General features: G+C 44.5%; 2 protein-coding genes across 3 annotated transcripts in view; one reads left to right on the forward strand and one right to left on the reverse strand.

Moving 5' to 3' along the window:
- The window catches only part of PDILT (protein disulfide isomerase like, testis expressed), a 155,275-nt gene that overhangs the window by 45,487 nt on the left and 97,007 nt on the right, over positions 1–12,781 (reverse strand). Inside the window, exons 6-7 of the mRNA XM_064362555.1 lie at positions 9,439–9,511; positions 1,966–2,174 (exon numbers count right to left, since the gene is read on the reverse strand). Coding sequence (XP_064218625.1) covers positions 1,966–2,167 — 202 coding nt within the window. The 5' untranslated portion in view covers positions 2,168–2,174; positions 9,439–9,511. The remainder of the gene's footprint in view (positions 1–1,965; positions 2,175–9,438; positions 9,512–12,781) is intronic.
- Positions 11,998–12,781, forward strand: part of LOC105725570 (acyl-coenzyme A synthetase ACSM5, mitochondrial) — a 29,049-nt gene continuing 28,265 nt past the window's right edge. The window contains exon 1 of one of the 2 annotated variants that reach the window (XM_012464679.3): positions 11,998–12,151. The gene's annotated coding sequence lies outside the window, so the exon portion shown is untranslated. The remainder of the gene's footprint in view (positions 12,152–12,781) is intronic. The other variant, XM_012464680.3, reaches the window with a different exon arrangement.

Here is a 12,781-nt window from a genome sequence, read left to right on the forward strand (position 1 = left end):
TCTTATTACCCATCAGTCACTGTGCTAAGCACATTATTTCACTTAATCCTCACAATAATCCTAGGAGTTATAAATTTTATGTTTATTTATTTATTTTGAGACAGGATCTCTCTCTGTCAGCCAGGCTGGAGTGCAATGGTGCAATCACAGGTCACTGCAGCCTTGACCTCTTGGGCTCAAGTGATTCTCTCACCTCAGCCTCCCAAGTAGCTGGGATTACAGATGTGTGCTACCATGCCTGGCTGACTTTTGTATTTTTCTTTCTGGTAAAGATGGGGTTTTGCCGTGTTGCCCAGGCTGGTCTCGAACACTTGAGCTCAAGAGATCCTCCCACCTCGGCTTCCAAAAGTGCTGGGATTACATGCATGAGCCACCATGCCTGGCCTATAAATGTTATTACATTCCCCATTTTGCATCAAGTAAGCAGAGGTTCAGAATGCTCAAGGTCACTAGCCCAAGGCCACCAAGCTAGTAAGTGGCAGAGCTCAGCTTTTGAACGTAGGACTGTGAACCCCTGAAGCTGACCTTATTGCACTACACAGCACTGGTTGGACTAGAAATAAAAGAGAGTCTGTAAATCGTTCTGGTTAGAGGGCAGCAAACAGAGAAGGGAGAAAGGGCTGCCCCAGAACAACAGCTGAGAGGAGGAGCAAAGTGGAGTGCTTCCCCTGCCCTGCTCTTCCCTGGAATCTGAGGCTCTGCCTAGCCTCTGGGAACCTGGGTGCTGGACAGGCCTGGCACATTCTGGAAGCAGGCTTTGGGGACTGACATGGAGCCAGCCCTTCCCAGGAGTGGCTCTGCACACAGGATTCCAAGTCCAGTGTTCACACCTGTGGTCTGCATTCTCCAAATCCTGCCACATAGAACATGGTACGGCATGGGATCTGTGGTCTCCACTTGTGCTGTGTGATCTTGGGCAAACTGTTTATCCTTTCTGAGTTTCTGTTTCCTCAACTATCAAACAGGGAGATGAATAGCACCCATCACATGGTGTTGTGAGAATCAAATGATGTCACATTTAATGAAGAGCTTAGGGCAGTGCCCAGCACTCCATGAATACTATGTGGAAGTTGTTATGAAAATCCCTTACATTCTGCCCCAGGGCATGGCTCTGTCCCAATGCCTCAGGAAGAAGCAGCCTGCTCTGTCCCCCAAAATGTCTGCTGATGTAAAATGTCCAAAGAACAAAAGCAGGCATGTAAATCTGACAGCAAAAGTGACGGTCTCAGCCAGGCATAGTGGCTCCCAGCATTTTGGAAGGCCAAGGTGGGCAGATCATTTAAGGTCAGGAGCTCGAGACCAGCCTGGCCAACATGGTGAAACCCTGTCTCTACTAAAAAGACAAAAATTACAAAAATTAGCCAGCTGTGGTAGTGGGCACCTGTGGTCCCACATACTCAGATGCATGAGGCATGAGAATCTCTTGAACCTAGGAGGCGGAGGTTACAGTGAGCTGGGATCGTGCCACTGCACTCCAGACTGGGCGGTAGAGCAAGGCCCTGTCTCAAAACAAAACAAAAAAGTGACGGTCTAAAAACTCCTGTCTCGAGAGCTTGCCCCAGACTGCCATCATTTATTTCTCTCTAGTTGTGTTCCAGGAACTTATGACATCTCATTTAATCCAGTGTATCATTAGGTTCATGCCCATTTTACAGAGGAGAAAGACTGAGGCTCAGAATAATACGGACACCTGGGGTTAAAGCCTGGCTCCTCTTCAGTGGGACAGATGAGTCACATACAAATCCAAGACTAGAGGGATGGCATACTATATTGCAATTGGCTTAACCTCCCTGGAGTATTCTCATTTGGAGATTGGGGGTGATGTTATCTATATATATTAGATGTCTGTTTTAAATTATATGTGTTCTTATGTGTTCAGCAATATATAAAACTCCTCTGGTCCCCAGACACGAGGAGGCAGGCCTCATCCCACTGTCACCCATCAACTAGGATGGGGGTACTCACGGAAAAGCACCATGAGGAAGCGGGTCTCATTCAGCATCTGGGTCAGGCCAGCAGGCGTTAGCACCAGCAGATTGTGTTCCTCCAGGATGTGCACAGGCTTGGTTATGGGGATGCTGGCAACACCAGTGTTCACCTCCGGGGAGCTGTGGACAGCAGAGACACAAGCAGCCACCAGAAACAGGGGCATCCAGAGCAGGTCCATGGCTGTCCTGCAGGGGCCAGAGAAGGAACAGAGCCCTTATCAACACAGGTGGCGGGGCCCCACGTCATCACACCCCCTTCCTTGTCCAGCCGGTCCATGTAGGGTGAATGAATGTGGCCTGGGCATTGCTGCCCTGCAATGCCTGCAGCTTGGCAGCAGCCCTGTAAAAGAAGCAAAGTATTAGGTCGACCTCAGGCCCATGACTGCATAGGGGAAGCTTAGAGCAGCAAGAGCCTACTGGGAACAGCTGGACGCCAGACCACTCAAGCCCACTGACTTCCCAGACACAAGGTGAGACTTTTGCAGAGAAGGTCTCATTCCAGAGTCCTGGAGTGAGCCTCTGGATCTCAGAGATAACTGCTCCAATCCCCCATCACAGCCTCCCAGGAACCTGTCTGCCCACCATGCCTCTGCTTTGCCCTCCTCCAGCTCCTGCTTGAATGCCCCTGTGAAGGAAACCTCACTACTTTGCAGTGTACCCTATTTAATTTTTAAACAAATTTTATCAAGTGTAAATATTTAAAAAGTCATAACTATAATACACATTTGTAAAAGTTTCAAGCAATACAATATAAATGTCAAGAAGAAAGTAAAAATCTCTCCCATTCTCTCACTGTTGAGAAAGTGACTCTTAGCAGTTTGGAATGAATCCTTACAGATATTGAAAATACCTATATGAACATATCTTTGAATATATATATACTCAAAGCTGCAAACTCCACCTCCCAGATTCAAGTGATCCTACCACCTCAGCCTCCCAGGTAGCTGGGATTACAGGTGCCCACCATCACACCAGCTAATTTTTGCATTTTTAGTGGAGAGGGGGTTTCCCCATGTTGGCCAGGCTGATCTTGAACTCCTGACCTCAAGTGATCCACCCGCCTCAGCTTCCCAAAGTGCTGAGATTACAGACATGAGCCACAATGCCCAGCCTGAATGTATATATTTAAATATAAATGGAATAAGATTATGCTTTTTTTTCCAGATAGATTAGCTCTTTTTAACCCTGGACACACATGAAAATCTTCTAGGGAGTTTTAGGATAACATAGACACTCAATCTCACTCCAGACCAGTTAATTCAGAATTGCTCAGGATGGGGTCTAGATATTTATACATCTCAAAAGTTCCCCAGATGATTCTTTTGTTTTATTTCAACTTCTATTTGGGAAATTTTGAACATGTATAAAAATAGAGAGCTGGTATAATGTACCCCCAAGGTACCCATCACTCAGCTTAACTCATTATCATGACCAATGTTACTTTATTTATAGACTTGACTCTCTGCCCTGGATTATTTTGAAGCTAGTTCCAGGAATCATATCATTTCACTCATAAATATTTTATTATAAATGTTTAAAAGATAAGGATTTTTAAAAAGAACACATTAACCACAATACTATTATCATACTTAATGAAATGCACAATAATGTCATCATATCATCAAATATCTAGAGAGTGTGCAAATTACTCTGACGGCCTCATAAATTTTCAGTCTGTTTAAGTCAGGACCCAAATGAAATCCATGAATTGTCATTGATTGTTTTGTCTCCTAAGCCTCTCCCAGGTAATTCTGTCGTTCAGTTTGTAGCTTGAGAAGCACACGGTCAAATGAAACCAACCAAGGGCAGGTGGAGAGAAGGAAGAAAGGCAGGGAGATAACCTGGTTTTCTGGTCAGCTGAATGATACAGACCATTTAAATCTGTGTCTTGGTCAAAGGGCTCATTATTGTCAGCCTGGCCTTGAGTCCTTAATGATCTCAATGTCCCAGTATTCACCAGGTGTCATGCCACTTATCAGCCCGGACTGAGTCTGGTACAGCGTGATGACTATTAGGTGCAACCCTTATTCTTAGAAATAATGGAGTTGTTCGTTTATTTGTTCATTGATTCACTCACTTGTGAGAGAAATGGCCACCTAAGAGTTCTCTGCCTAGCTGGAGACATCAAAGTACTAGAGAGTTAGTTTTTATTCTACAGAAAATCACTTGAATAACCCCTTCTTTGCGGTATGAATGTAAGGTAGGGAGGGTCATCCAGAACCACCGTAGGTCTGACCATTGGTGGTCCCTGTGAAACCTCCTCGGTGCCCAGAATCCCTTGCCTGGCAGGAGGAGGCCAGATCTGCAAAAGCCCCAAGGGAGCTTCAAAGAAGGAACCTTGAAATTCAAGGTTATGCGACCCTCTCTGGGGGGTCTGGATGGCACTTGCTAGAGTACAGAGAAGACTGGGCCAGTGACCTTGAGTCAGCTGGACACCTTCAGGGTACAGAGCTGAACCATGGGCCCAGCTCAGCGACAGTAGAGGGCTGAGCCTCTGAGCACAAACCAGGTGGGAGGGGCTACGGTGGGCGTGCCCTGATGCCCTCGTCTCCCAGGCCTTTGACAGTGTTCCCCCGGGGTTCCTGATCAAAGAAGAAGGGGCAATGGATGGTGCCAGGTTTCCTGCTAACCTGGGTGGGCTGGATCATGAGCCTCAAATGTTCCCAGTGCTTCAGTTCGAACAGGACAGAGATCAAGCACCACTGGCTGGCAAGGAGAGAGCCCTCTATGGTCAGACTCTGGCCACCAGGCTTTCCTCTGGCTCCAAGGAACCAGCCACAGCTCCTCTTCTCTCATTCACTCACTCACTCACTCATTTGTTCATTCATCAAATATTTTTAAAGTCTTAAAACATGTTAAGTACCATTCTAGGTGCTAGGGATACAAACCATATTCCTTGTATCCTAGTAGTGGGAAACACAGTGAGATAATAGATGCAATCAATGGTGTGTCAGATGATAGTAATGCAAAGGAGAAAAGGTGGATAAGAGAAGATTCAAAAGTGATGGAGTCAGTGAGAAGTGTTGACATTTTCTTTTTTTTCTTGAGATAGGGTCACGCTCTATTGCCCAGGCTGGAGTGCAGTGGTACAATCTCAGCTCACTGCAACCTGCGCCCCCCTGGTTCAAGCAATTCTCCTGCCTCAGCCTCTGGAATAGCTGGGATCACAGGCGTGCATCACCATGCCCAGCTAATTCTTGTATTTTTAGTAGAGACAGGATTTTGTCATGTTGGCCAGGCTGGTCTTGAACTCCTGACCTCAGGTGATCCACCCACCTTGGCCTCCCAAAGTGCTGGGATTATAGGCATGAGCCACCATGCCCGGCCGATATTTTAAATAGGGTGACCATGGGAAAGCTTCATTTAGAAGTTGATATTTGACTAAGGAAACAAAGAAGTGAACGATCATATTTGCATTGCTGAGAGTGTGGGAGAAATAGTCTCTCTCTGCCCTGCTCCTGTTTTTTTCCCAATCCCTTTCACAATACCGTGCTCAGCTCTGCAGCATCCCAGGGCTCCCCAGAGACTGTAGCACCCACTCTGGTCCAGCCCTGGGACTGTGCTCTCAGCCATTCTGCCTCCAGCCTGCCCTATCCTGCCCCTTTATTCTCTCAGCCTTGGCCCTTTGTTCTCCTGGCACCTACCTCTCTAGTGTGACCCCACTGTGACTCTGTTGTGTCACCCAGCACAATCTCCCCAGCCTCACAAAGTCCAAGTTCAGCTCCAACATCAGCTTCTAACCCTTACTCAGAGGAGAGTGGCTATAATGGGAAACCTTTATTAATGAGAATAGCCAACACCAAGGGGGTGGTCACCAGCCATACTGCACTGAGCACCAACTGCGTGCATTCCCTCCACCAGTATGCCGTGGAAAGACCTCGTGTCCCAGCCACCATGGTCTCCCACCCAGAGCGTGTGGTAACCTCCTCACTGATCTCACATGTGCTTCTACTCTTTGCTTTCACCTCAACCCATTCCCCATGCGACAATCAGACATTTCCTTTATTTTTATTGTTTGAGATGGAGTTTTGCTCTTGTCGCCCAGGCTGGAGTGCCTACGCATGATGTCAGCTCACTGTAACCTCCGCCTCCTGGGTTCAAGAAATTCTCCTGCTTTAGCCTCCCTAGTAGCTGGATTACAGGCGCCCACCACCACATCCAGCTAATTTTTGTATTTTTAGTGGAGACGGGTTTCACCATGTTGGCCAGGCTGGTCTTGAACACCTGACCTCAGGTGATCTGCCCACCTCCGCCTCCCAAAGTGCTGAGATTACAGGTGTGAGCCACAGTGCCCGGCAGAGATTTCCTTTTGACACAGGAATTCCATCACACCATTCTGCCTATCAAAAGGTGCTCACTTTTATATATTGTGCAAAAAAATGTCCTGCCTCTTTTTTTTAACAACCCATTCACAAAACCACCCACTAGCCAAACTGTTCTCTGTGGTCTACCAGGCCCTACTGGCTCTGAAACCTATCTGACCTTATCGCCCTCCCCTCTCTCTCTCCTCCTGCACTCTGGGCAGCCACACTGGCCTCTTTCCTTTTCCAAGCACACCCCACCTGGGGTCGTTGCCTCTCCCTGGGGCATCCTTCCCTCACTTCATCAGCCTTTTCTGGTTCTTTGGGTCTCAGCTTGAATCCAAGCTCATTGGAAGGGTCTTTCAGCACTCTCTGCATTATCACCATTGCTTGCATCATATTTTCTATTATTATTTCTGAGTGTATTTTGTTGTGGTTGTTTTGAACTTTTTAAATACCATTGTTCACAGCTATTTTGTCCCCTCCAGAGCAGTGCTTGCACTAGATTTGGAGCCCAGTGAAAGTTTGTTGAATGAATGAACAAATGGCCTCATTTAACTCTTACAGCAAACCCCATCCAGGGGTTTTCATTTCAGTGTTTCTCAACCATGACTATGCTTAGAATCTCTTGGGGAGTTTAATAAAAAATACTGATGTTCAAGCTCAAACCCAATAGGTTCTAATTTAATTAGTCTGGGTTTGAGTGAGTCTGGGCATTATTATTATTTTTTAAGCCTTCAAGTTGTTCCTAATGTGTAGCCATCTATACCAAAACCCACACTTAAACTGGTGACACCTGGCAGAGAAAAAGCTCCCAAGGCAAGGCCCATCAGTCAGATTTCCCATTGTCACTGAAGATCATACCTGCAGGAAGCCAAGGCCACTCTCAGGGTTACTGGGGCCTAGCTGGGGCTGTGCTGGAGGTGGGGCCACAAACTCTGCGGCCCTAAAGAGTAGGCTCCTGACTTCTCCTTGTGATCAGAGCAGGACCCTTAGACAGCTGGGCATTCTAAAGAAATCCACAGGCAGAAATGAAGCCCCTTCCTGGGCACACAGAGGCCACAGCAGCCTCTGCAGGAATGTTCTGAGTTCTGGGGTTCTAGAGGACCAGGGGTGACCCTAGAGAAGAATAGGCCATTGTTGAGTAAGAGGGGACCCTGCCTGCAGCCCTTGCTGAGTTCCTTTGAGGGGTCAGAAACAAAACTCGCTGTGAGGTGCTGGGTATGGTCCAGGAGGGCTTTGAACTCAATGCCCATACATTGGAGTTTGAATCCCAGCTCTGTCTTCAACAGCTGTATGGCCTTGAGAATGTCACTTACTCTTTCTGAGGTTTATTTTCCACTCCTGAACATGGCATCTAATTCATAGAGGTGTAAGGGTTAAACAAGATGATTTATGCAAAATGAGCATCTCAGTACCTAGAAGGCAGTAGCCCCTTCACTCATCACCACTAGGGGAGAAAGATCTCCAGTCACCCTGCTCCAGCCACACTGGTGTCCCTGACAGTCCTCTAATACAATGTCAGGGCCTCTGCACTTGTGGTTTCCTCTGCTAGGGAGGCTCTTCACCCAGGTAGACTCAGGGTTCACCTTTACCCCAGTGTCACTTCCACAGTTGGGCCTTTCCTGGCCACTTTGTTTAAACTTGTAAGTGCCCCATCCCCCTCTCAGGCATTCTTTATTGTGGGAAGTAGAAAAGTTCCTTTTTAAAGTTTTCTTTCTTGTTAAAGAATAACTGCGCTAATAACTTTGTTAAGCCCTATCCTACGTAGCTGTTAAACATGCCATGCTTACAGGCACGTAGTACATTCTATGTCCTTGTACTTTAACCAAGATATCTGTGCTAGATGTGCCCACAGGCATGTCCCAGCTCTCGATTGCTTTTACCTGTTTAGAAAAGTTTTAAGTTGTTACCCAATCAGGTTTTAGTTTACATTGTGAGGTCTGGCTCCAGCCAATGGAAATCAGACACAGTAGCAAGGACAACCCCAAATGTGTAAGAAATAAATTTGTGCATTTTCCTTTGTTCATAGTACTCTGTGGCAAGATGGCTAGCAAGAGTACCCTTCCTGCAGTCCAGGAAGTAAAAACTGTGTTGCTGAAAGATCCTTTGTCTCAGTGCTAATTTTTCTTTGTGGCACTGAGCATTTATTTCCAACAATCACCACCCTTTCAGGTTTTATTTTTCTTCATAGCATTAATTATCTCCTAAATTCCACATAATTTACTTTGCTTACCAGGTGACAGGTACTCAATAAATACTTGTCAAATGAATAAAGAAAAGGTTGTTGAGATTATTATCATTATTATTATTATCAGAGTTTGCAGCCTTTGGCTATCTGCTGCCCAACTCATTAAATACTGATGAAGATGATTCACATTTATTTCACTAAATTTTAACATCTGTGGGTTTTAGTCATAGCACTTTGCTCCTCTCTCTTTTTTTCTTTTTCTTTTTTTTTTTTTTTTTTTTGAGACAGTGTAGTGGCTTGATCTCCACTCATTATAGCCTTCCCCTCCAGGATTCAAGTGATTCTCCTGCCTCAGCCTCCCAAGTAGCTGGGAGTACACATGTGTGCCATGACACCAGCTAATTTTTGTATTTTTAGTAGAGACAGGGTTTCACCATGTTAGTAACGTTGGTCTCAAACTCCTGACCTCAAATGATCCACTGCCTAGGCTTCCCAAAGTGCTGGGATTACAGGCGTGAGCTACTGTAACTGGTTCTGCTCTTCACTTTCCATACTTAACTTCTATACTTTTGTTGGCTTGTTTAAATGCATGAGTTCAAATATTCCCCTTTATAAGTTACTCCCTCATTTACTCCCCTGGATTTGATCAACTGATTGCATTTACTATTGAGACTGTTTTCCATGTGCCTACTGGAAAAGCTCTTCTTGGTTGAACCACACTCACTGAATACCTGAATTTCTTAATTTGAACTCATCATGTCCCTTTCAACTTTTCTGGCCAATTATTCCTTTTCTGGATGCTGTGTTTGCAAATAATTCCTGGGGTATGTTTGACTCTTTTTTTCCCCCATATCCACATCAACAATCTACTCTGGCATATATTATTTTCAGATCTTTCACATTTGTCAACTTTTAGTCACAAACTAAAACACTTGGCTTATCATTCCAAATAGCCTACCTTCATTTTCCTTCACTCTTGCAGTTAGTTGTTTCTTGAGCAGGCAGATCACTTGAGGTCAGGAATCCGAGACCTGTATCAGAATAACATAGACACTTTCATGATGATACTCATTTACCATTACAGCTTCTTTTTTTTTAATTATTTGAGATGGAGTCTTGCTCTCTTGCCTAGGCTGGAGTGCAGTGGCATGATCTTGGCTCACTGCAACCTCTGTCCCTGAGTTCAGGCAATCTTCCTGCCTCAGCCTCTCGAGTAGCTGGGATTACAGGCACGTGCCACCATCCCTGGCTAATTTTTGTATTTTTAGTAGAGATGAGGTTTCAGCACGTTGGCCAAACTGGTCTCAAATGCCTGACCTCAGGTGATCCGCCCACCTTGGCCTCCCAAAGTGCTGGGATTACAGACATGAGCCACTATGTTTGGCTTAAAGCTTCTTTTTATAAAATAACATTAATTTCTTTCTGATTAGAAAAGAACAGTATTTAATTTATAAAACATAGAACACACAGAAAAACTGAGTTTATTAAAATTGTACATCATCTTAGAGAAAACATTCATATTTTGCTATGTATGGGATTAATATATACTTTTAAAAAATAAAATTGTGATTATATTGTATATCAAGTGTATCCAGTTATTTCACTGAACATTTATGAAATATTTGCCATGTCTTACGATTATATATTCTTTTAAAAAGTACTGATAAAGAGTTGTGATATTGAGATTAGACTGCTGGAAAAATAGATAATGTCCATCAGTCCATTCACCCCTCTGAGAGTAGAGATTGTGTCTTTAGATCTGGCTGGAGATTCAGAGATGAGGTTGTGTCTTGGGTCGCAGTAGAGAACTGAATGCTGAGCAAGTGGACATTGAGGGCCCAGAAGATGGTTCCTTTTGCCAAGCTTGGTGGCAAGGGAGAGGAGCTGCTTGCATGAAAATGGGCCAAACTAGCCTGGCCAAGAAATAAGACAGAGTCACGGGGAACAACATACAGTGATGGATAAACATCCAGTGTGATGTTGGAATCACTGCAAAGATAGGCAGTTAATGGCTCAGCATCCTCTCTGTAGGACACCCCTAACCCTGTCATTTGCAACAACATGGATGGAACCGGAAGTCACTACAGTGAGTGAAAAAAGCCAAGCACAGAAAGACTAACATTGCGTGTTCTCTCTTACTTGTGGGAGCTAAACGGTAAAACAATTGAACTCATAGAGAGAGTAGAAGGATGGTTGCCAGAGGCTGGAAAGTGTTGCAGGGAGTTTGAGGAGAAGTGGGGGTGGTTAATGGAACAAAAAAGTAGTTAGAAGGAATGAACAAGGCCTAGTATTTTCTAGCACAATAGGATGACTATCATCAAAAATAATTTAACTGTACACTTAAATAACTACAATAGTATAATTGGATTGTTTCTAACCCAAAGGATAAAGGCTTGAGGTGATGGATACCCCATTTACCCTTATGGGATTCTAATGCATTGCATGCCTGTATCAGAATATCTCATGTAACCCATAAATGTATATATCTACTATGTACCCACAAAAATTAAAAATAATTTAAAAAGAACTTCAGAGAACAAACAAAAAAAAGACCAATATGGCTGGAGCAGAGTGAGCCAGGAGGTTAGAGGAGACAAAGCTCTCAGAAATTCCTGTGGGAGCCTGTACGCAATTGTTAGGACTTTGGCTTGGACTGTGAGTGAGAGATGGAGCTGTAGACAGGTGCAGTGGCTCACACCTGTAATCCCAGCATTTTAGTACATCAAAGCAGATCACTTGAGGTCAGGAGTTCGAGACCAACCTGGCCAACATGTTGTTGAAACCCTATCTCTACCAAAAAATACAAAAATTAGCCTGGCGTGGTGGTGTGTGTCTGTAGTCCCAGCTACTTGGGAGGCTGAGGTGGGAAGACAGCTTGAACTCAGGAGGTGGAGGTTGCAGTGAGTCAAGATTGCATCACTGCACTCCAACCCTGGGTGACAGAATGAGAGCCTGTCTCAAAAAACAGGCAAACAAACAAACAAAAACCCAAAAAACTTCTTTTGGCAGTGTACAATTATTATTAACTATTTTTAACTATTATCTATTAACTATTATTTATTTATAGTATTTATTTATAATATTACTATATTATTAACTATTTTTTGTAGTAAATTTACAGAGTTGTGCAGTCATGCCCACAATCCAAATTGAGAACAATTCTATGACTTCTAAAGATGCCTTAGAGCCATTCCCTGGAACCAGTCCTCTGTTCTCTCTGTATCTACCGGAGGGTTCTAAGCAGAAAAGAAACAGTCTGACTTATATTATTATCACTATTGCACCTTTCCTGTTAAAACCTAATAAACTTCCTATTGTTTTTCCTGATTAGATGGCGACTTGAATTCTTAGGGAATACATCTAACCAGTTTGGGTACACCCAGCAGGCACGACAGTTGTCTGATCTTCCAGCCACTGTGAGTACTGAGAAAACTTGGCAGGAGGCTGTTCTTACTGGCTCAATGCACCCTGCCCAGTTGAAGCCACTGTGTCAGCTGCTGGCTTTTGGCTCTGCCTTCTCTTGGAGGAATTTGGGGCTGAAGTTCACTGTGGGAGGCTGAATCAGCAACTTGTTTTCTGAGGAAGCAAAGTGTTTACAGGCTTTCAGGCCTGCTCCATTCAGCTGAAGCAGAAAACAGAGGCCTTTTGCATTACTTTGATTCAAGAACAAGGTAATTTGGAAAGAAATTTTTCAGACAAAGGTGTCAGCTGCTTCTCAGGCCTTTGCTGATTAAACCAGGAAGCAGTGTCTGAAACGGTGTTGGGGAATGGGAAGGAGGCCTGGGCATTCTAAATTATCAGCTGTCAAGTTGCCTGAGGAATCCAGGGGTGGGAGACTGAAGAAGAGGCTTGGGCAGAGTTCAGGAGAGGCGAGGGGCAAGAGAGGTGGGTTAGAGAAAGGAAGTCTCCGAGGCTGCAGGCCTATGCCTGGTGGCCACTTCAGAAACTGAAACCTATGCTTTTCCGGGAGGTGAAAACTGAAAGTCACTTTTTCCCTGTAAGCCTCACTTTATTTATCTGTAAATGGAGAAAATAACATTTACGGCATAGAGTTGTTATAAAGATTTAATGAAAGAATGCCTATGAGCACTTTTAAATTGCTTGGTACACAGTAGGCCTTCAATAGACTGTAGCTGTTATGGTTTTTCTTGTTGTACCATGCTTTATTGTTGGTTGTTATTACCATATTTTGTTATTATTATTGCTAATGCAAGGAAACTGAAACAGGACACATGCAGCTCCCAGGCCAGTGCCTCTCAAACTTTAACGTGCATATGACTCATCTGAAGATCCTGTTAACT

This window comes from Aotus nancymaae, unplaced genomic scaffold, assembly GCF_030222135.1.
Source record: "Aotus nancymaae isolate 86718 unplaced genomic scaffold, 86718_ANA_hifiasm-v0.15.2.pri h1tg000049l, whole genome shotgun sequence".
Classification (NCBI taxonomy): domain Eukaryota; kingdom Metazoa; phylum Chordata; class Mammalia; order Primates; family Aotidae; genus Aotus; species Aotus nancymaae.